Here is a 24,713-nt window from a genome sequence, read left to right as displayed (position 1 = left end):
AATCAGTGTGCTCCAGTCTTTTCTCTCTGAAGTGGCTTTGTGGACTGTATTGCCAGATGGCGACACATCGTGTTGCAGCAAAAGCTGAGCCAGATTCAGCTTCTTTTTTAGCCTTCTTTTGTGTGTGTTTTATTTCGGGGGGGGGGGGCGGGAGGGATTGTGTTTTTACCTTTATTAGATAATCATCAGTAGAGAGACGACGGCAAGATGAGGGGAGAAGAGAGAGAGAGAGAGAGAGATGGAGAATGACATCCAACTAAAGTAAGTCCTCTGCTTTTTTTTGCTTTTTCTTTGGCAGAGCAAAACAATTTAAATGAAGGTTTGTGTTTTTAGATGCAGCGCTGGTCTGAAAATGACCTAACAACATAAATCTGAAGGCATTATGTACAATCCAGATTGATTTACAATGAGACAGCAGCTTCAGCGACTCATGCAAGGATACTTGGACAGCACACAAGGCTGATCCGACTGCTCTGCTGCTTGATTACTGTTGAGAATCGATACCAAAATTATCCTATAGCCTCATTTTGAAGGGGTCAAAACCAGCAACACTTGTAGTAAAAAGAACAAATTTATTGATATAAAGACGTTTTTTTTATATGACAAATGTTGCTGGAGTCTTGACCCCTTTCTTTCGTTCTCCATGCACCTTGGAAGTAGATGAAATTGTGCCAGAAATCCCTCCTCTGCTACAGCTTCATTTCACAACCTTACCTCACACATCTGGAGCTGGAACAGACGCCGCTCTTTCTCCATCTCCTCGGCGATCTCGGCCCCGGTGATCTCAGTGCGGATCATCCCGTGTTGCTTGGCGTGCTCCCGTTTCTCCTTCTCTATTTTTGTACTGACACAGACAAGAGGACAACTCACTTAACGGGGCGTCTCTTCTTGTTCTCATCTGTTTTTAACTTTGTGTGTGTAAGTTTGTGTCAAGCAACTTCTGCGAAGCTCCTGGAGGGTCTAAACAATATTGCAGCACATTACCGACAGTGTTTGATCCATTATTCATGGCTCTATAATGAGTCGGATGGTGAAAATTTGCAGTATTACAACAGAACAATTTAATTATACACTTACAACTTGGCCTCGTAGTCTTTCCATGCTTTGTCAAAGGGTTTCTTTATGTCCTGCAGAAACACAAGGGAACAAGCATCAGCAAACTACAAAGAGGTTACCATGGGGACGGAGTTATTTGCAGAGTTGGATCGCTACCAGAGGCCCCAGCGAATGCCTCACTTCGCTCACGATTTATGCCCGGGACGGTCGGCGAGCGACCACGCCCCTCCTCGTACCCCCAACATCAAGGGTTCATGACCCAGTTACTCGCCACTCGCCTTAAGCACAACACAAAGGCAGTGTTTACTTTCTGCAAGATTTAGAGTGTGATCTTTTAAGCAGAGAGTTTTACTCCCCCCCCCCCCCCAATCTCTCTGGTCTCTTCACTCAACATGCACACGCGCAGTAACCGAGAGATGAATAGAGAGATGTGCTGACGAGGCATCTATTTCCCCGAGTCCGGCCATGTGGGGGGTGGGAGCCCGGAAGAGTTAAAAGAGAGGAGAGAAAAAAAAAGAGGGGGAGACAGGAAGAGAAAGTTTTACAGTAAATCTTACCCCTTTCACGCCTTTTAAATCGCCCTTCAGCAGCGAGTCCAGGGTGAAGATCACATTGTGACTGAGGCTCTGAAGCTGAAAAAGGACACAGAGAGAAGAGGAGGGAGTTATAAATGTGGCCGTTATCATGAGTTACATATTACAAAACAGTGAGAGAGAAACATTTTTCAAGGATAGAGCTGGTGTTATTCCATTTTTCATTATTGCCAACAAATCCCATGAAAAGACTGGCAATGAATTGATCCAACTAACATGTACAAACTGTATATTGCGTGTGTAGCCAAAGATTTCATTTCATTGATTTCCATATTAAAAACACTGTTGCACTGTTTTATCTTTTTTTATCTTGAGACCAAGTCTGAAAATACAACAAATATTTGATAAAAGCTAGAGCTGTCTTAGGAATTTATTTAGCTTTTTTTTTTTTTTTTTTAAACATGACACTATTTGTGACCCATTTCAAAGCAGTATTAACACATTTTTTGGCAGTTTGAGGCAGCAGAACTAGCTGTAAACACAATATATGGACATACTATCTCTAAAATTATCAATAAAATTTGATTAAAATGTTAGAAACAGACACACAGTTGCCTATTTACATATCTAGCAGGCATGGAGCAACATTAGCATTCATGTGGAGTTGTGTTTCTATCCACATGACGGGTGTAAGCCTCATTTTAGTTCAGGGAAATATCTGGCTCTTTAGCCGCCATGTGGGGCTGGGCAGGTAAAGCAAACAGTGGGGTTATCAGAGTATCAGAGCGGTGAGAGTTGGACACCAGAAAACCAAAACAATGAGCTGAAAGAGGCTAAAATGCTCCATGAAGCTGAGGGGAGCTGCAGCAAACCCTTTCTACATGACCCACTGATCTACTGTGTATCTAGTGTGGCTTTAAAGACTTCCATACTCAGTAAAAACTAATGTGCTTTGGGTTGAGTAACTCAGAACTGTAAAGTACTGAAAGACGGATCGCTGCATTGTTGCTTTCGGCCTTTTTAAGGAAATTGTTGACAATACGAAACATATAAAATAACACCAGCCCTGTAAAAGCAAAAGCCCTGCCAAAAACAGCACAAATGCAAGTTAGACTATTGAAGAATTAGCAAAAGCTTGACGTTGCCAACAGCTCGGGTTGCCACAGCTACAGTATGCTCAGCAGCTCTAACCATTAGGATCAGCAAGGTCATTTACAACAGTATTAAGCATTTAAGTCCCTGTTGTTGTTAGCCAAGTCCACACAAACAGACAGCAAGCGGTCAAGGAAGTAAACAACGCCTAATGGGCGCTAATGTATTTCTTAAGTGCCTGTCTCGCATATGGCCAACGTCAGAATCAATCTTCCACTGGCCGGCTGCCGGTGTACTAACACCAGCAGTCTAACAGTCCATCTTACAAACTGTCACTGTCTCTTTGCTCTTTCTGACGAAACAATTCTCAAAAAAGGGAAATAAACACTGAGAAAGATGCCGAAAAGCTGACAAAAACTTTGTATATAAAATCCTTACATTTAAGCTAATAACATGTAGGAAATCTAGGACAAGCACTATTCGTCAATACTCATTTGTAATGCACGCACATACCAGCGGGCCTTGGGGCGCAGTTACTGAGGTCTAAAAAATGTACTCAATAAAATACTCAACATGGAAAAGAGTCGAGAGAGAGAGAGAGAGAAAGAGGAGATGATTTTACTTTTTCTGCAATATACAGGTAGCGCAGAAAGGTGGGTGATTTAAGAAGGTTTCCAAATGGACACACACACACACACACACACAGTTGCTCCTGGTGCTGCCAAGTGTATTTATGGAGTCTAATCTCGCTGTCAGCCACACAGGAAGAGAGGGAGAGCGCGAGGACTGGCTCTTCTTCCAACAACAATCACTCACAGAGGATTCAAACAGGACACATTATTCAACAGAAACGTCAGGGGAAATCCACAGCAGGCTGATAAGAGCCTCGTCTGGGAAAAAAAAAACAAGGCTCGGAGGTAGATATAGCCGCAGTCAGCTATACTGTCTGACTGCGATGACGGTTCTGACTGTGTAGGCGATTTTTATACACTTTTGTAGAAGAGTAGAGACTGATGAACATGTGGGCAAACACACACACACACACCTCAGTCAGTCCATCTGTGAGGACTTTTACTGTTCATCCATGACCTCTTGGTCTCCCCCCTCTTACACAACTAACCTTTAACCCTTAACCTAATTTAATCATCTTAATGCTAAATCCAAGTCCTAAACCACTTATAGAAGTGAAGACAAGAAAAATATGTTCCTATTTGTATCCTTGTGAGGTAAAAGAGTCGACACACACAAACGCGGTGCACTCTGCAGCACATACTCTTATTAATTCAGCTTGATGACATTGTGAGTGTTGAAATGTGGGACTCACCAGGTTCTTCAACAGGGCAGACAGCTCCTTGGTGAGGGAGGAGAACTTGACGAAGGCCGTTCCCAGGTCGGGGTTGTCCCGACTGATGAAGTTACTGCCAAATTTGTCCAGAGCCTGGGCATAGTTCTCTTCATTTTGCACATGATCTGTGTTGTAAACAGAGCGGAAAGAAAGGTCAACCAGAGAACCAGCCTCCCCTGCCCTGAACTCTGGCTAAAGATTAGCATTAGCATATGTGTAGATGACTGGAAGTGGTTTGCAGCTTTCGCAAGTCCTGATGGGGGTATACTGGAAGTGCTGTGGTTAGAAGGTAGTCATAGGAAAAAGTGATTCACATACAGCCTGAAATGACTCTAGCTGGTAGGGCTGAGGATCAAATCTCAAGACTTTTTCGTTGCTAAACAAAATGTGTCTGCAGCATCGAGTTCTTTTAAAAACTGTCAAGTGCCAAAAACTGAGATTTGGACTTATTGTATGATCTTTTGTGCTTCTTTGCTCTTGAGCTGCAATGATTAGTCGATTAATTGATTAGTTGCCAACTATTAAATTCATTGCCAAGCATTTTGATCATCAATTTATTATTTGAAATAATTTTCTAAGAGAAAAATGTCCAAATTCTCTGGTTCCAGCTTCTCAAATGTGAATATTTTCTGGTTTCTTTAGTCTTCTATGACAATTAAATAAATATATTTGGGTTGTGGACCAAATGAGACATTCGAGGATGTCATCATGGGCTTTTGGAAACAGTGATTGACATTTTTCACCATTTTCTGACATTTTATAGACCAACCATAGGCCAAACCAAACTGACTTGCTGGTGACACTGACTTCCACATGGCAGCTTAATCACTTTAGGATAAATGTCCAGAGTTAAAGCTTACCATCTCTGTGTAAAATATTTTACAACAGAAGTTTAAGTCATAAGAAAAGTGAAAAAAAAAGAGGCAGAAGAGAAAGAAAATATTGCTGTCGTCACCTGTCTCCGTTCTAACCAGTAACAGAGACAAACACCTGGAACAAATGGGTTTGCAAATCTTCCAATAATGTTCATATTAACAGCGATGTGAAGAAATACTTGACAGATCCAACAATGGAAAGTTCCCTCATCAGTGCAGCAACAAAAGCAATACAATAAAAAACACATGTCACCTTAACCCGTGATTTTTGATCAGCGCCGTTCCAGAGAGACTTTTGTTTTATACATTCTGACAATAGTAAGTCATCTTAATATACAGTAAATGTCAGCACAATAAGATGTGTGGTTCTCCAGGCCTGTGAAACTCTGTGGGAGCCAACGGTCAAACAGCAGCATCCATCTGTCCTTGTCGTTAAGTCAGAGATGGAGAAGAGTTGGACGGAGACTGATGTTTAGACTGTTGCCAGATCTAGAGAGGGGTCCTGAGAGGCGGGTCAGGTGAGACAAGCATCCGTTAGCAGCCATTTTGAACTTTCAGCGTGCTGGACTCTACCTCAAAGAGAGACTGCAGTCCAACCAGGGCTATAATTACTATTGAGGTCACGTCCTCTACATTTTGCAGGGAATTTGGAAGGTTTACCAAACCCTCCCTACAATTAACAAGACCAAGAGATAATGATGATGTTAACATTTACATGCACATTTTGTCATTTGGCTAAAGCGAATTAAAAGCTTTGATTAAATTACAAAACAACTGTAAATTGACATATGTGCATAAGAGATACCACACAGCTAGCATGCTGATGTCTAGCAGGAATAATCTTTACCATGTTCTCCATCTTAGCTCAGTGTGTCAGCATGCTAACGTTTGCTAACTGTCAATAAAAACAGAGCACAGCTGAGGCTGGTGGGAATGTCATTAGTTTTGCAGGTGTTTGGCTATAAACCAAACTATTGCACAAAATAAAGTTATGACCTGATGATGACGCTAGAAGAAAAGTTAAGGGATCATCCGAGTTGTTATAAATTATCTGGAGGGAAACATGAATGTCTGCACAACAAAATAGTCAGACTGACCGACATTGCCATCCCCAGAGCCACACCGCTCGCACGGCTAAAAAAAAAACTACACATGTTGGGATGTTTTAAGGGCTGATTCCAGTATTTCTGGAGTAAATACTGTATATCTGATCACTTTTAGGCCAACAAGAAATTTAAATGTGTTAGAGCTGCAACTACTGATTATTTTCAACATTAATTAACTTGCCAATTATTCTATCAATTAATTGTTTTGTCTATAAACTTGTCAGAAAATAGTGAAAAATGCCCGTTATAACTTCCCAAAGTCCCTGACCAACAGGCCAAAACACAAAGACAAACAGTTTGCTTGTCATGTATGACAAAGAAAAGCATTAAATCATCACCTTTGAGAAGCTGGAAGCAGTACATTTTTGACATTTTTGCTTAAAAAAATTAGTAAAATGATTTTTCGATGATCAAAATAGGTGCAAATTAATTTTCTGTTGATCGTCTAATTGATTTATCTACTAAAATGTTGGTTTTAGTTAGTTGGTTGTGAGGAGAAGTCTTTGAAACATCATGAAGACTTTTATCTTGGGAAATAAAAGTTGCAAAAAATTACAACTGAAGACTAAACTGAGTGAATAAAATGTGAAAAATCTAAAGATTTTCGACAATCTCTTTAGTAACTGGAGGAATGTGTGTGTTGGAGGGACTGTCTAAACTTTCCTGGCTGCAGCCTTGAGTCCAGCTATTCATCCTGCATACAAAGATGCACAAACATCCAATTCTATTTCTATTTCAAGATCACACACACACACAGACTTTGTGTCACTATAGCTTGATGCTGAATCTAGTCAAGGTGACTAACAACTAGTAGCTGATTCATTAGAAGTCGTTTCAGTCGTTCTTCCTGAGACACTTGAAGTTTCTCGTCTTAAAGAGTAACAATGTGAATGGTAAGGTAAACAGTCTTCTCTGTGGAGAACAAACTAACTTTTTTTTTTTTTTTTTTTTTTTTTGTGGGACAAACATCTGAAACTGTCAATTTACAGGGAGGAGGCCGCTCTCGAAAGAATTCAGTGGAAAATTACTGAGGATCCATGTCACAGCAACGAGCAAAACAAACTCAGGTGTTGGTTTCTGGGACAGCCTGGATACATACACAAAACACCATCTGTCCCACAAAAGGCGATGTTCCAGACGAAAAAAAAACAAAACAAAACAAAAAAAAAAAAACAATCCTCATTTTTATTAGAGATATTTAATAAATCATAGGCTTTCATCTGGGGATTTGTTTTGGAAAGAGTAGTGAGCGTGTACCCGACCGTCGGCTGAAGCACATTCAGGCCTGATAAATTTAGAAACTGGGCTGTCTCACCTTGTCCTGAACTGTAGATGGCCTTGACTGACTTCTTCACCTTCTGCAGGGAGGTTCGGTCCTGGTCCAACGCCTGAGGAAACAGGGGAGGGGGGGCGGGACAGAGGATGTTTTTTAAAAAACATTTGAAGTGGTTTCACCCTCTAAGAACAAAAGGCAGCGAGGGTATTTTATAGTTTAAACCTATTTTGTTGTAACGGTGCAGCCGGCGTTTAGGATTTAGGGCATAAAAACACCAATATTTGCTCTGTAATTCAAAGCATGCGTACTCCATAAACCTAATGTGGACAGAGTGCTTACAATACAGTGGTTGACTTGAACGTGGCATGAATCATTATTTCGACACAGCTGCCCTGCTGGAGTGAATCCTTTGTGTCGTCTTACAGGGAAAAAATAAATAGGCAGTATATCTAATTTTATCCGGCTATTTATAATTATTCACAATGAGACATTTAAATGCCAAAAAAATAAACACTGCCACTGACCTATTGTTACTGTGAGTCATCTGTCTCACTTCCTTACAGTTTCAGTGATTAATGTTCAGAGTCCGGTATCTAAAGCACCAGGGAATTCAAATAATGACCGATACAAATAGGAAAAAAAAAAAAAACACTTCACAGACGCTATAGATCACCGCACAAGTGGTAGCGGCTCCTCGTTTAACGATGATTCATACTGTTTCTATATTTAAGACAAAGATGTGCTCGTGTGACCCTTGAACTGCTTTAACCGTCCCCACCCTCCCCCCCCCCCCACCCCACCCACAAAAAAAAACAACAAAAAACGGCTTCACACAAGGAAAATTCATCATCATAAACCTCACATGCAAGAAAAACCCATCATGTTGGTCTTATCGCTCGGCTCGCTCTTTCGCCAGAGAAAACATCGACTACATCTGAAGTTACACCACACACACACACACACGTACACGTACACACACACACACACACACACACACACACACACACACACACACCTCGTCATTCATATAGGAATCACACCGCTGACAGGTTGACCCTCTAATCTGCGAGTTAGTTGTGTTTTAAACTGTCTGGGTGCTGCGTGTTTGATTTGTGGTCTGATTAAACCTAAACACCGGCATGTTGGGATCCTGAATTAAGTGAAATGTTAGATTTTAATGACCCCTTAACTCAAAATATTATTATAGCCCTTTAGATTTACAGTCTTCTTTTTCAACCTCATAATTTTTTTTTTTTGTATTTGTTAGCTTCCATTTTCATTTCAATATCGTTTCTTTCTTAGTGTCTCACCTCTCTAGATGACACTTTCAGGTTTTTACATTTTATAGCCTCACTTGTGTGGCCTTTTTTTATTCTATTTTTGTAGCTTTTCCCCGTCGCTACTTGAGTTAAGAGAAGCGTTATATCGTCACACTGTATGTGAATAATGCTGTGAGTGTAGCACGTTGTTGACGATAAAATGAAAGTAAACAAAGTGTCTCTCATAATCTCAATCGCTTGATTGTGCGACTGGTGATGCGTAAACCTCATCTAAACCCGAAGGGTGTGATTCATACACCGCATGTACCACTTTAATCAGATAGTCAGGTGAGATGTCAGTTGTTGGGAGTTTCAGTTGTTTTTTTTTTTTTCTATTTATAGAAACTGTTAAAATTACTCCAATAAATAACAGTTGTCAAGAAAAACCTTCTTCTAATGTTTTTACAGATGAATTCTAGTGAAAGAGCTGCAGGCAGGATTATATTCTTTGGATATATATCAAAGAAAAAAAAGCATTTTTTAAAATCAGCAACACCGACTGGAAATGATCCTCCTCGAGTGGACCAGAAATGAAACTGAGTCCAGGAACCGCAATGACACCACAACCAATAAATACAGCGAGCAACAATCAATTGGTTTTTACTCTACATTATATCATGCTGGTAATACAAAAATCCATTCGATTTGCCCGGCATCGTGCATCACAGTGCGTTCAATCTTTTGACTGGTGCTGTATATGTTTAATCTAATGATTAAAACCCCGGAGTCTCCCAACACAGCACCTTCTATATTTAAGTTTCTGGCAGTTATTTAGCAGCCGATTACAATCCTTAATGACAGAGTGATAAAATGAAAGGCAGATGTTTGTTTATTGGAGCTGGCTTGTTTAGTGTGACGCATGGAGAGAGCATTTACAACAATGTTGAGGTCAAGCATTTGTCCCCGCTGCGAGCTAAACAACCATAGAGACTTCTCCCCAGCGAGCGGCACAGCGACGACACGAGAATCACCTGTCATCCTGAACGCCATCTGTCCGCATGACGTTTATTATCATTTCAGATACTGTGAGAGAAGCTCAAATAATCGGGGTGGCTTGTTATTCTCAGAAAACCTGAGCGCGAGCAGCACAAACACACACCTGCATAACTTCTCTTCGCAGCTAAGTGATTTAAAATGTGAGCCAGACATCGAGTATTGGTGGTTTTCATCATAATGTATCCTGACAGTACAAACATTTCTTATCCAGTCTGTTTTAACCACAGGGAATGAAACCATAACTCTGCCATGTTTGCTCATAATAGATGATAAACACCAGCAAAAACACCATTACATCAAGGTCAGTCGGTTAAGAACGGAGGCACGCACACAACAGTAGGCTAATTAAATTTCACAACGTAATTAAGCTGTCCTTGGCCTCCTCTGGACAGTTTTACATGGTTCTTCCCCAATTATGGCAGCGGTAGTTTGTCGCCACAGGGCCTTTCCTGCCTGGGCCAAGCCCTTTGATCCCCCTGCACATGGGAACAAACTCTGCTGCCCAATACCTCCCTACACCGCCTCATTACTCCGTCCTGTGTCTGTTTGGCTTTACAGTGGCCCGAACAGGCTTGAGACAGTATGATGATTGTATACTGTTATCTACCGCCTCTGTATATGATATTATCTAGATAATAACTTTAATGAAATTCTTCAAATGTTATGAAAACATACTTAAATGATGTAAAACTTGAGGTTATCACATCATAACCCTCTGTTTTCTCTCTCAACATTAGCCTCAGAGGCCTCTACTGAGAGACAAAGCGAAACTGCAATCCAGGTTCTCTATGATTAAAAGTCACATTGACCTTTAGTAGGAATGCAAATTAATAAATATCTAGCCTTGGAGCATAAACTGCCTCAACATTGTGTCAAGTGGTTCACTCCATTTGTGTAAATAAGGGTGGTAGATTTTTTAAAACTGACTCATATCATTGTTTAAATAATATTTCTGTTTTTTAGCAAACCTTTAATAAACACTATTTCCCAAGAAAATCACAGCTCGACGGAGGAGGAGAGTCCAAGGTCAAGTCGAGGGGCCGTGGCGTGTTCAGACATCTGTAACAGCAGCAGGATCGCAAGGACGGAGCGGAAGATTATTACAGCTAAAAAGTTGGAAGAATCTGATTTGAAGTGAGTGTTGGTGGATATCATGGATATTAAGTTACAATGACCTGCTAGCCCGGAGTGGCATCATGACTTCGGCTGTCTATATTATCACTCCAGCCAGTGTTGTGTGATGCTCACGCCGAGGTATAGCTACACACCTTCCTCATAAAAGACGCAGTTGACGCAGCGTCACACACCACTCACTCGCTTCTCACTTTACTCAGAAAATTCCTCTCTTGTGACTATTAATGTGAGTAAGCTAATAGCCTGGTCACCAGACGCTGACTGTTTGTCCATCTGTTAGCTTACTCGTCACCACAGAGCAGGCTTTGAGAAAGCACCTAACATCACTCATCAGCTAGGTTAGCTAGGTTAGCACAAAGCTAGCCACCATACTAGCATCAATAGGTCCATGTAGCCCTCCGTAGCTGCCTGACCCCACTGAAAAAACAAACAAAAACTTCCCTGTCTCAATCAAATTAGCAACTTAAGCTTCCTTAATAGGGCAGACAGCAAATCATCACCTGAAATATATATCCCTCTGGTTGAAAAATATCAGGTATGGAAACTCACTGTGTGTGTTATGTGTGCTTCAGGCTGCAACCAAAAGAACATATTTTATTGAAAGAAATGAAACTGCAAAGCCTTTTTTTCATAGCAATAACTTCCAATCATCTAATTTTCTACTTTTCTGTTGACAAATCTTTGCCTGCTATGTGCTGCTCTGTCCAGTCTATCTATTTATTAAAACTATATATGTGCATTTGTTTGGTTAATAAACTGATCTTTCAAAACTTAATCCAGACATGTACTCTAACTCATCTTCTCTTTGGGATTTATTAATTTCTTTATGACAGTGGTTTCAAGCAGCCGCCATCTAAGTGCTTAGACATGTTGTGTTACACCGCAAACACATTCATTAACAAGCCGCGTTTCCTCAGTTCGAGTCAGTCTGCAGTTAAACGCCTCCGAAGTGAATCTGTGATTATTCAGAGGTTGTAGAGCTGTGTGCTGATTAGGATGAAGAGCACAAAACAGGCTGAGCAAGCAGACTGACCTTTGTGGTGCTCATGTTGAGAGCAGCTGGCAACGCCACCAAAGGGTCACCCATAATCCAATCTGTCTTTGCTCTTAATTAAATATTCAGCTTGAACAACCCTCTACATATTCATCTTTAGCTTAGTTTTTTTTGGTTACATTGCCCATACTTCAACGCATTACTAAGTCAGAGAAATCAGATTTATTTCTCGCTTTATATTGTTAATTTTAGGCATAAAAAATCCAACCGAATTACTGAAATAGCAATACACTGGACAGCCCTATTTTGATGCTAAATGTGACTGATGTAACTAGGAGAGATGGGCTTTTTTATGGCTGTTTTCTCTCAGCTTTTCAAGGAGAATAAAAAAAAAAAATCAATGAAATAGCGCTGTCTTGGCACACGGTCTTTGCAAACCCTTGGCAACAGGCAAGAATGCATCCAAACTCTGCTTTCCAAAAGGCCGACAACTATTGAATATAGTCAAAGGATTGTTTTTATCTGCCAGCAACCAATGGCGAGCTCCCACTCAATCCAGTGGGATTAGCAAGTGTGACAATGCCAAAACATCTGCGGTCGCTTGTCTCTCCACCCAAACAGCAAGTGATGCATATGGACGATTTATTTAGTGCCTCTGAGAAAAAGAAGGAAAGAATAAAGTACATTTCATGGCTGTGTGCTGTTCCACTGAGAAATATCTATCTTAAAGAGCCATTTGTGCTGTGAAAGTCAACATGTCAGTGTCAGAATGCTTTTAAGTGGAAGCCTGTCAAAGATGGAGCTAAAGAGGTCAAGGGTCAACATAAAGGGATGTAAAGGGTGTGCGGCGGCGGTGTATGGTGCCTCAGTAAGACCGGATTTTAAACAGCATGAGCACCACGGGCGCCTTTTAAGTTCATAAAATGTCTTAATATCAAAAGTCAGGAGGCATAAAAACCCTTCTGCCATTTTTCTTGAGGCAAATTCTCACTTGTAAAAGCAAGAAACGCCAATGACAAGTCAAAAAGGGAGAGCAAATTGATTCCTACATTGTCCTTTTTGTGTATCGATACTAGTGTCTATCTAGTGTACTCAGATCCATCTCATGTTTGATCGTGAACTTGCTGTCTTTGCTTCAGACTGCTGGTTTTATCCAACAAACAGTCCAAAAATCCAAAAGATACTCAGTTTATTATCATAGACAACAAAGAAAAAGCTGTAATTCTTTGGCTTTTTTTGCACAATTAATAAATTCAGTTATGAATTAAAACTGTTGCAGATTAATCTTCTTAGACGACTGACTAATCAATTAATCGACTAATCGTTTCAGCTTTAATTCACATAATAAACACTTGTTATTTACCATTAATAACGTCTCCTGCTTTAACATGATGTGATGACCAGAGAGTTTGTTGCATTGTCCACCTCTAGCTAACGACTTCTTTCTGTTTCAGTTTGAGTGAGAAATTGGACCCGTTTTTGTGATAAATTGCGGTTCAGCAGCCTGAAGAGCAGTTGGCAGCCGCACAAACCATTTCATCGATAAAAAATACCTTTAAATAACACTCAGCGATCAAAGGGTGGAAGGTGAAGCGATTGAGGAAACACGGAGCGGAGGAGAAGGCTCCGTCGCTTTCTGTAAGACCTGACTCCAGTTTCAAGTAGGAGAAATGAGAGTTAAAAATAGTTGCAGGGATTTTATCAGCTAATGAACTTAATTATTTGACAGTTAAACACAAATAATGCCAGAAAGGACCAAAAGTCTCCAAATATCTGACCGATGGGGGCAATGGGGCTGACTTCCTGGTTCCCAAACAACCTCACACAGTCATGCCCGGGAGGTCAAAGCCTCCGGAGGAATTGGTGGTTTAAAGTGACTGGGCATGACTGACTGGAGGCTGTCTCAGCTTAACGCTTCCTGCCCGAAGCCTTATCCTCACTCAGCAGCCCTGCCGTTTCCCCTGCACCCGTCCTTTGACAGGAAGCAGGAAGCGGCCAGGCTTGTCAGTGTCCTGTCCTGGGTCGGCAGCACTTCGTCTAATGACACCAACTGTTCTGCGCTGACAGCTGGGGAACAAAAAACAAAACACTGACTGGCTGTCTGTCTGTCTGTCTGTGAGGAGTTTTTCTTCATTCGCTGATCCACTCTTGAGATTCCTGCTCTGTCACTTTCATAGTGTGTTTAGTCATCTTTCTAATTTCCTCCCTTGAACTCATCCTTCCCAAGCTCCTTGAACTCTTCTCTTCTCCTCCAACCCCGGCATTTGGCATCGCGCTGGCAGACTGTCTGTGCAGTTACCAAGGAGACGTGATCGGGGGGCCGTCTCACGCGCCGGCTCAACATTCTTCACCGAGGAGTTTGCGGGAAGCTGCTCTGACTAACCGGCCAGCTCTGTGTTTGTCAGCGGCGCTCTGGGAATCGGCTGTGCCACTGTGGCAGATTTTACTCCTCACCCACCACAGAGAGAGCGGACACCCAGGTTCTCAGAAATGTTAATATGCTGACTGTGTGCTTGAGGAAGAAAACAGGAAAGGGCACAATTACCAAAGGACTTCCCCAGAGCCAAGACGCAGGGCTAAAAAACATCTGCAGTGGCATTTTTAGAATGAAAGTTACTGACCAGATCATCAGTTTTTTTTTAAATTCTCCACACCAACTATGTTTAACTTTTGCTCCTTATGCAAAACTGCACAATTGCACACAATAAAAATACACTCTGAAGACAAAAATATTTATGTCTATTACAGCAATAAAGCTATTCTAGTGCTCACTCACTAGTCTTTCTTCTACTTGTCAGAGGTAAGAACTCATAGAAAAGATAAGTGCAGTCTGTCTGTCTGTCTGTCTGTCTGTCTGTCTGTCGGTCGGTCGAGTCTATGTGGCATGACTCAAGCAGGAAGGGTGGGGAACCATTTTCATTGGCAGGAAACAAATGCACATCCCTTTCTCTGGGCCCGCAGCCGGAGAAGCCTTCAGCTCTCCGAGTGGAATGGGAAAAATGAGAGGATGTAACATTTCCAAAAGCAGCTGAGGTCAGATGGCCTATTTCTCACACACGGTGCTGAAGAGTGTGATCCCCTGCCTGCCAGTGGTTTTGGTTTTGGTTAAGAGGTGTATCAGGACGACCACATGACCGATGTAGTGTATCTGACATGGCAACTGAAATGACTGGGATTAAGCGAGACTACATCTTTTTTCTTTTGTTTGAAGTTTTGAAGTTAAGGATCCCAGAACATGAACTCTTTTACTGAAAGGACTGCAACAGAGGAGGTTTAAAAGTGTCCTAACTAACATTTTTACCTCCTCATACTCAATATAAACATAATATTTCTGCAGAAGGATCCCAGAGTTCTTCATCAAAAGCAGCAAATTCAGCAATCACTTGACCACATGCCAATATTTCTGCAATTCAAAGCTTATTTTAGTCCATACTTTTTGTTCTGCGACAAAAACTCTGAGTCTTAAAACCTCTCTCTCTCCACCTACTCACATTTTCTAAACGGGTCCACAACGGAGGACGGTGTCACGAGTGAGAGGCCAGCGTTGCAGCCATCACTTTGGCTGCAGAGGCTAAAAGCTCAAAACGGAAAATGACAAAGCAGCACTTAAAAAAAATAGGGCCAAACCAGTGATTTCCACGTTTTTACTTCACACAACCACCGCTGACAATTCTCTAAAGCATAACATATGTTTTCAGATACACTTTTCCTATTTTGCAGGGAGCCTTTAGTATAAAAAATGAAATTATAGAGAACTGAAACTTGACAGAGTGAACAATAAGTTGGCATTTTTTTTACATTATTGTAGTGTTGGAAAGAGCTAATTTACTGCTACATTCATGTGCTTTGAGAGAGCAACTTTTTAATGTCAAATTATCGTTTTTTTTTAATGAACACACACATTTTCTTATTGTTTTAGGGCATTTTTTCCCCAATACCACTACATTTTACCACTACCTTCAATGATATAGGTTTATAACATTTACAACTTGAATGGTGATAACTACTTCAGAATAAACCTTAAATTAAAAATCATTTCAACCAACAAACCCAAATATCTTCAGACACCCTTACACATTGGAAATGAAGAGAATTATAATATATTTTAATTAAACTGCACGGCCGTCTTTGTCTTCTAGATTAGATTTCCCTGCAACAGAGCATATAGATGCATTGCTCTACTGCTGCCAACTCTCAATTCCCATATGTGGCAACCTCCCATTAGCACTTGAATGTCCCACAAGGAAGTCCAAACCACAATGAAATTTCAACAGTCCCTGCTCACAGCTGCATCGCCATGTGATGATTATGTTACACTGACAAAGTATAACGCGACCTAAATCATTCACCGTGATGAATTAGCAATCTCGAGAAAAAAAATTTAGGAGCTCTGGAAGCTGAGTTTCATTTTGTGCTTAAATGAACTAAAAACAATGACTGCTAAAAAAACCTGCAGGATGCTTTGGTAAAAGGTCGCTAGTGACATGAAGTATACACGAATATGTACATAATTTATGGGCTAAAACATGCAAGACCTCTGTTAAGCTTCCTTAATGTGACTTTTGCACCAGCAGTTCATGCAAGATATCTGCTCTCATTAGTTTGCATACTTTTATCTTTTGTTAAAATCATGACCTACAATTAGGGAAGTCAATACAAGTCAGAGATTGTTCCATTATATATTGCTGCTCTTAGCGTCCAGCTTTACATTTCCAGGGAGAGAAAGGAGCTGCTCAGCCGGGGTGCTTCTGCAGTGGTGAGTTTTCTGCAGTCACACAGTGGATCAAGTCAACTTCCTGAGCTGCAAAGACATTTTGCAGCATATCTACAGATACTCAGCACGGGTTAACTGACATGCATGCATGTGGCCAGCGAGAAAGTTGAACAATGCATGCAGCAGTGGTAAATTCACACTTCTTTTGGTGGCTTCCCCCACCGCGATGCTCGCTTTCACGCAGCCCACCACTTGTTTTTGAGCAATGTGCATGTTTTCACAATCACACCCACGCTGTGCTGCATTAGATTGTGCTCACCTAACATCAAACGAGCAGCTTACCTTTATGCATATTATGTTTACCAGTAAGGAAGTCATTATTCATGTGAAACAGATGTTAAATTGTTCTGAGGCGCCTCTATTAACGGCCTTCGACAGGAGAATAGTGGGAGGAACTCACAGCTGATGATTGAAAAATGGCTGCTAGCATCCTCTCTCTGCAGAAAAACAAACAGCAGCGGAGCAAAAAGGTTTCTGTTTCAGGGTAGATCTGAACCACAAAACTGACAAAACCGCTGTATGTATCAGGTGCTGCCACTAAATAATATTTATTTACTACCAATTGCTCTATTGATTCTCACTATGATTGATGATCTAGTCCATGTCAAAGGAGCGGTTGTTGCTCCATCCTAAAGGGGAACAACAGACATGTTAAGACATATAACTTAATCTTGGATTTGGAAACTTCTAAACCTTTAAAAAAGGATTTGCTGAGTCATCTGTATCCAGAAAACCACATAAATCTACTATAACTCATCCAATGACAACAGCTACATTGCTGTGGTACTGTGTATTACTAAAACGATAAATCATTTCAAGATTGGAATCTATTCTCTTTTTTTTTTTCCAATTAATTGTCCATAATCGCTCATCTTAGCGCTACACCTAATGATACACAGGAAGAGACAAGACGACGTGCTTTTGGAAACACATTCGCCATCTCCATGTCAATTTCCAGTTCAAAAGAGGTGGCTTTTTTCGCCCACAAACCTCAAAAATGTGAAACTACTCCACCTAAAGTAGGCGATCAATGATGGTGTTGAAGATAAAGCAAAAGTTCAGTCTTAAAAGTTCAGAATGAAATGTCACCACAAGTTTCAGGGAGAAGGTGTTCTGCAGCTTTTTTATCACGTAACAAGATCTTCCTCAGCGGAAGAGATGCAAGAGATGAGAGCTTCTCATCTACATCGGCTTAAAAGTTGACATCTGAAGTTGACATTGTAAACAGCAACTGACAAAAAAAAAAAAAAAAAAAAAAAAAAAAATCAGAAAAAAACATTCATTTTGTTGCATGACAACTCCATCTGCCGAGGAAGATCATGTGATATGATTAAAAGCTCTAGAACAACTATTGAATGGACCTCGTTGTGAATTCTATGACTTACTTTTTTAAGTGTTGTCACATTGTTAATCAATAACTCTGATGACAAACACATTATTAATGTATTCACCTGACCTTTTTAAAGTTAAGCTGTTTAAATACACGTCAACACGATGACAAAAACTTCAAATACTTACAATACAAATACAAATACTTTGAATGTTTGAGTACTGATCGTTTATGACATAGTAAAGGAGAAATATTACACTGGAAGAGCTGGCAAAACACCAGGATCTGTCTTTTGTAACTGTACAGGCCGATCAAAGAAAAGAAAAATAAACTCCTCTAAGCAGTCGACTTTTATCACTAATCTTTATCTCATCATTGATCAGCTGATAAGCCTCCCAGCTGCCGCGTCCTACCAACCAGTCAGCCACCCGCGCTGTAAATCTTTAGGGCACACAGCCAAAGAATGTGCTCCTTCGTAAACACGCACGATCACAAGTAACATTATTTTTTCTTAGCCTCTGAGTAACGTTCCTTCACACCGCACGGTCATGAGCCCTTTGGCCAAAGTCACAGGCGCGGATTCTGCAGAGCGCTTTACAGCATTCCTTGAAGTTTTTCTGCAGATGAGTCTCGGATTTCACACTTTATGGGCCGTGTGAGAGACCAGCTAAACCACAGGTGTATCCACTCCCATCGGCCATTTGGATGTTCAGACATTTAAGCGACCGGACATACAGAGGAACAGAAATATCGGTGAGTCTTTATATTGTGGCGCACAACAACAAAAGCTGTTCATGCACATTTACACTCTGTTTCCCCCCCCCCCCCGCACAAAGAGTAGTGACAGGAGCTTAGACGGCTGCTGTCATGAGGTGGAAAAAGGAAATGATGCAACACTTTTCGTGTTGGAAAAAGAGGTAAACAACTCGTCTTGAAAGGACTGACAGCGCCTTTCTTGTGGGCCTGAATGACCTCAGCAGGCATTTGGCTTTTCTGGGAGAGGTAGCATTCAAATCAGCATTGAAAAAAGCTGCATCAATTGTTTAGCTGCGGTACACACACACACACACATATCGACATGCACAGATACACACACACAGACACGGTCCAGGGCCAAACACCATCAAAGATCACAGACAGAGATGCACTGTTTACCCCTCAGGCCAGAACAAGACAGCACAGCCGTCACAGGACAACACGGTCTCCTGGTTCTGCGGGGGCAGTCCTTCAGGATAACAATGTTACCACCGCGCTGATATTATCGCAGAAGAAGAAAAACAAAGAGCCACAGAAGATGAACAAAAAAAAAAAGGAGGATGAAGGGGATCTGTGGTTCTTTCATTCCAGCTGAAGTAAAAGGAAAAGAGTAATATTAGAGTCTCTGCAATAAGGTTTAAAATACTCAACATATCAACGCTGGATGATATCATCAAAACCAACTGTCATATATTTGACTGGTGCTTTCATATAACACTTTATGCAAACAAGGGGTGGATGATGGTCATTAAGAAAAACACTCTTTAGATACTGCTACTCATGGATTCATGCCGACTGTATTTGCATAGTCTGCTCTGTATTAACTCATATTATAAGTCCCACCTGTATTAAACTGTACATAATGGTTTTCTGTTATGTAGTTACATTCATTCTACAGTACATACTATTATTTATTCTGTGTACACCTCTTCATATCATTCATATCTATATATATCTATAAGCAGATTGCTACTGTTCTTGTTAGATGCCAAACTACCTTTCATTGTACTGGTTTACGATGGACAACAATAAATCTAATCTAATCTAATCTAAATAATGTATGATGGCTTCCAAGAAGCGCTTGTCCCTTATCGTTGTTTTATAATCATTGAAACTGTAAAACACATTATTCCCTCTCTATAACAATTGAAAAGTAAGATTAATCAGTAATCAAATTAAACATATAAGCTGTAGCTCTACTGTAGATGTCCTCAGATCATCTGCAGAATTGAAGTGAAAAAGCAAAAACAACCTTGATGTGTTTAAGCCACCCGGTAAAGTTCATTTGTTTGTATTTTTGATGGAGTATGAGGTCGGTCATGTGCTTTTGTCATCACTTAGTTAAATAGCCTGAAGAGAAAATGCAGTTTTTTTACTCTATTTTACCGAGTTGGGAGGAAATTCCAAGTTCAATGTGGTATGTTCAGGGAAGGTGGTAAATCCCAACACATCATCACTAAAAAACTCCAGGAATGCACTGAGCGTCACAGAGCGATGATACATTAAATAAAAGAGCATCCAAAGCGGGGGGGGAATTTTCCTTTAAATCTCCCACTATAAACACAAACAAACCCTCCGAGCTATTTTCTAATTTGTTTTCTGTCTGTCCCGCAGCGGGAGGTGACACCGTGTTGTGTTGCTTGTTTGTCGGCTTGTTTGCCGTCTGTGGCTGAAATCTGATAATCGGTCTGTGGGCCACAGCTGTTGGCCTACCTTCCTGCCACAGCTGCACTGCGTATATCATCAAGGGCTATTAGCTGGCAGCGGATTAGCCCCCCGACCAGACTCGGCTCTGGCACTCTGATCCCTCTGCTCTTCCCCACAGATTTAGGTGAGGAAGAGTGGGTCAGTGTTCACATCTGTCAGCAGCCTTCCTCAGAGGCAGATACATGTCTTGCTTCGTCGACGGCCATTTTAATCTCTAAAGGAGCGCGTGCCGTCAATGCAGCTACCAGACAGTGTGCAGATACGACTACATGACACTTGAGGAAGTCTGCAAGTGATGCCTTACAAAAGTGTGTCAGCTTGCAAATGAAGGTTGAGACGAAGGCCAGCTCTGCGACAATTACTATTCTCAAGGTTATTCTGACAATTAATGGAAAAAAAATGGATAGGAATAGCATTTGTTTAAGATAAAGAGTACATTTTCTAAATTAATAAATACTACTTTCCCTATTGTTATGCCACTGGTACATATCCTTGTTTATGCCAACCACACATTAATTAAAGCACTTATTGAAAAGAGCTATTAAAGTGTCAAAAAGAAAAGAAAAACAAGCGCAAAATCAGGATTGCTGGCAGTTACACTTAAAGGGTATGGCTGGAGACTTCCTATATTTTTCTTATCGTCAACAAAATAAGACATTTGAGGACATCATTTGAGGCTGTGAGTGGCATTTTTAATCATTTTCTGTTATTTTATGGACCGAACAAGTAAAATATTGACGTAATTGACAATCAATAACAAAAATAATCGTCAGTTGCAGCCTCATAATGAGCATCTACAAATATGTAACACAATGAAACAGCAAATTTAGGTTTCATTTCCATTTAGTGTGTAAATGTGTAAGTAAATAAATAAATTGAATTACGACTGAAAGCTCCCATGTTGGAATATCCGTGTCGGTTTTCTTCCCATGACGTTAGCATAAACTAGCAGAGTTTGCCGTTGCTAAATACGTTCGCACTTTAGCTGCTAGCTTGTTGCTAGCAAAGACTTCCTGCCAAAACACAGCAGTCAAAATGCTTTCAAATTGAAATAACGTCCATTTCGACTTCCTGTCTCTTCTTCTAACTCAATATACAGTATCGCCTGACTGCTGTAATAGTTTCATGGATGATACGAAAGCTTCAAGGCAAAGAGTATGAATTGCCATATATACATAAAAATGTCAGTTTTGCTGCTGCAGGTAGTTGAAACTTCATGTACAAAACTTCAAATTTCATCAACAGGAAGTCAAAGGAAACAAAACTAGTGATATTGATTACCAAATGATCTCTGGGAAATGGCGACCACCGCTTAGTTGGCACTGAAAACGTACAAAATCAAGACTGAGAATCTTGCAAATGACCACTCCGACTCTTTTTTTAAAAAACTGGAACAAGATGTCATGTGAGTAACGGTGCCAAGGGACGAAAAATGCTCCCATTCTCTCACACCGTATGATTCAGTGGGTTTAGTGACACGAGGGACAAATGATGAATAAAAAGCCACAACTTCATTAATAATTGAATCTGACACAGCTGTGTTCCTCGGTTGCGAATGTTGCAGAATGGAGCCTTAAATAGCCAGCACTCGGTTTTTGTTATGTAAAGCCAAGTATGATAAAAAACCCGTCTCGCTCGTTCTTTTGAATTATTCATAGTCTTTGCCTCGTTTCTGGTGGTGGCAGTGGCAGTGGCGGTGGCGGTGGCGGGGGGGCGTGGAGGGTTTCTAAAAGCAGCCCAAAAATACTAAACTAAATCAAGCAAGGACACGGGGAAAAAAAAGGTGAGAGGAAAAAACCAAACTAATAATAATAATAATAATCCGTTCCAATCTATCTATTTATAGGATCTATTAGTGTTTCAAATTTAAACCTATAAAACAACAAAAATATAACAATGTTTGTCTTTTTAATCCTCCAAAGTACTCAACACTTTATTAACAGACAGGGACGTGGTACAAACTGATTATAATAAGTGTTAATTAAAGTATAACTCATCAGGCGAAACACATTAGCTTTGAAACAATAAACTGAAATTAAACTTCATTACACTGAAAACACTTTAATATGATTTGCAGGTAGTTTCCAGATCAAGAATCAGTCCTTCAACACTATATGACCAAACTAAGTCTGTAAATGTTAACTGTGTCGACATTGGTAGAATAAACTGCTTATTGACGGACTGTCACATGTGACGGGGCTGAAGGCTCACATGACGTGTCATCTGGGCTGTAGCCTCAGGTGCTTGTGGACGCTCCAGTCAAACAAGGTAAATGCTAGTAGAGGTCAACACAATATGGCCTCCTGCAGTTTTCAAATCACAGGAGGCGAAATATGTGTTGAAATACCATTTTAAATTAAATATTGTCGTGCTGCAGAGATGTCCCGGCCTACACATCATATTCTACAGAACAACAAATCTAACAAATCATATCATAATTGCAATATCAGTCAAAATAATCGCAATTAGATGTTTTTTCAGAATCATTCAGCCTTAAATGCTAGGTTGGATCAGCCAGAGGACCGAACGCTCACTACTGCGGTTAAGGTCAGTGTTAAGGTCAGGGTTATGGTTAGGGTTAGTTACGCAAATCGTCCCTCCAGCTGATCCAATCTAGCACGAACCATCAAACAACTTGAAATGAACATAATTAACAGATAGTGTCTGTTTTACTGTGTTTGTGGAGATTCTCAGTCATTCAGGTCACAGTATGTTATATTATATGTTGTTTTATTATCCAATTTGCTTCTGAATCCTAAAAGAAATACGACTTTTATGAATAAACACAAAAAAACACACAGTAGATTCATTTAAACGAACCCTGCTGATATTTTATTGTAAAACAAACATTGTTTTTGTTGTTCACTTTGAGCATTTTCCACTGTAATCCATCATGTGAATCTGTAAAGTCTCACAAACATGTTGAAGGCATTTCTTATCTCTAATAGCAGAGCCGAGAGGCGGCCATCGGACACCTCGGTGGCCACCACCGCTCCATCACCTCTCGGGTCTTGTGGAAAATCATTCCAAAACAAGTTTGCACGTTCACAATCCTGACGTTGTGTCTTGGCGTCTTCTGAAAGTCACAGTTGCTTTCAAGATCTCAGCTAGTTATTATTCACCCATGAGACTATCAGGGACTTAATTAAGATAATTCTGGCAGTGAACAACATCCTGAAGCCTCCACTGACTGATAATAAAAGTATCAGAGATGGTTTCATATATTCAGGGCTATAGATAAGAGATAACCCATCATACATATGATATATATGATATAACTTCCTTCTCCTTTTACAGCGCCTCACCGCCACATATGCATTTCTCCGTTCTGCAATCAGCCAAAGATGCTCTTGTGGCATCAACGTGTGATAATAAAACACAAAATACAAACAATGTGGGATTCAAACATTGTTCCACAGCATCCGTAGTAGCACTATGTAGGAATGTTGTGGGTGAACGCTTTGTTTGTATGCTGGAGGACTCACTTGCGATTCACATCCTGCAGTTGTTCACATGTCGTTTCTCTGTTCAACAGCTGGTGACGGTAACGCTCGGCCGTTCCCCAACAAAGCCAGTGAAGAATAAAACCGCTAGCGACGCACCATTTAAAATATGTTTGAAAAATTAGCTTTGCACATGTTGTACGATGAAGGAGATGCATTCAACGTGTTTGTTAGACCTCAATGATACACACAATGTGTTTTGGTGGGCAAAAAAAAAAAAAAAACTGCATGAGAACAGAACTTTTTGCCCAAATAAACAAACATATCTCCATAGTGTCAACTTTTCACGAGCCAATAAAAACAGCCCGGGTTTTCAGATTTGTGACAATGCATGTTTCAGCAAATCAAATGGTTTTTAAGGGTATATTTAGCTGCAGAGGAACAATTTTCTCAAGCCATAAAGGAAAACTTCACCCTTCGGTTCATCTGAAAAATTCAAAAATCACCAAATTTGGAGATATGCGGCTTTCTTTTGGACGGTGGCATTTTGTTAGTTTACAAGAAAACTCCACAGGGCACCATTAAAAAAAAAATTTTGTTCCAGCCACTGATTCAAGCAACACCAATAAAATATAAATAAACACAAGAGATTTTTAAAAGAATAGTAGGAATGTAAGTTTGCTTATGCCAATAATATTGGACTTTTACAAACTGGATCTTTTTACAACCTGAGAATAAACAAATGACGACTTCAAGGCAATGATTTTCATTCCAATATAAATATGCAGCGGTTTGGAATAAAACTCCTCATTCAGTTTTTTTTTTTTTTTTTTCCACATACAGGACATCATCAGAGTCTTTAAATTGTACAAGCGTGAAATGCTTGGATTGAAAAGGCGGTTATATAAAAAGTAAAATATATAAAAGGCCTCTGCCTATTAGGTCAAGCTCAGCCACGCTTCAATAGAATGACTGTG

At 40.4% G+C, this 24,713-nt stretch overlaps 1 protein-coding gene across 3 annotated transcripts in view; it reads right to left on the bottom strand.

Annotated features, from left to right (window-relative positions):
• The window catches only part of asap1b (ArfGAP with SH3 domain, ankyrin repeat and PH domain 1b), a 64,327-nt gene that overhangs the window by 33,729 nt on the left and 5,885 nt on the right, over nt 1-24,713 (bottom strand). For all 3 annotated transcript variants that reach the window (XM_044339466.1, XM_044339464.1, XM_044339467.1), the window contains exons 2-6: nt 7,323-7,395; nt 4,006-4,151; nt 1,614-1,688; nt 1,078-1,127; nt 715-844 (exon numbers count right to left, since the gene is read on the bottom strand). In XM_044339466.1, the coding sequence (XP_044195401.1) occupies nt 715-844; nt 1,078-1,127; nt 1,614-1,688; nt 4,006-4,151; nt 7,323-7,395 (474 nt within the window). The remainder of the gene's footprint in view (nt 1-714; nt 845-1,077; nt 1,128-1,613; nt 1,689-4,005; nt 4,152-7,322; nt 7,396-24,713) is intronic.

The sequence above is a fragment of the Thunnus albacares genome, chromosome 21 (genome assembly GCF_914725855.1).
Source record: "Thunnus albacares chromosome 21, fThuAlb1.1, whole genome shotgun sequence".
Lineage (NCBI taxonomy): Eukaryota > Metazoa > Chordata > Actinopteri > Scombriformes > Scombridae > Thunnus > Thunnus albacares.
Note: the sequence above shows the minus strand (reverse complement) of the source record. Positions and strands in the feature narration are given on the sequence as shown.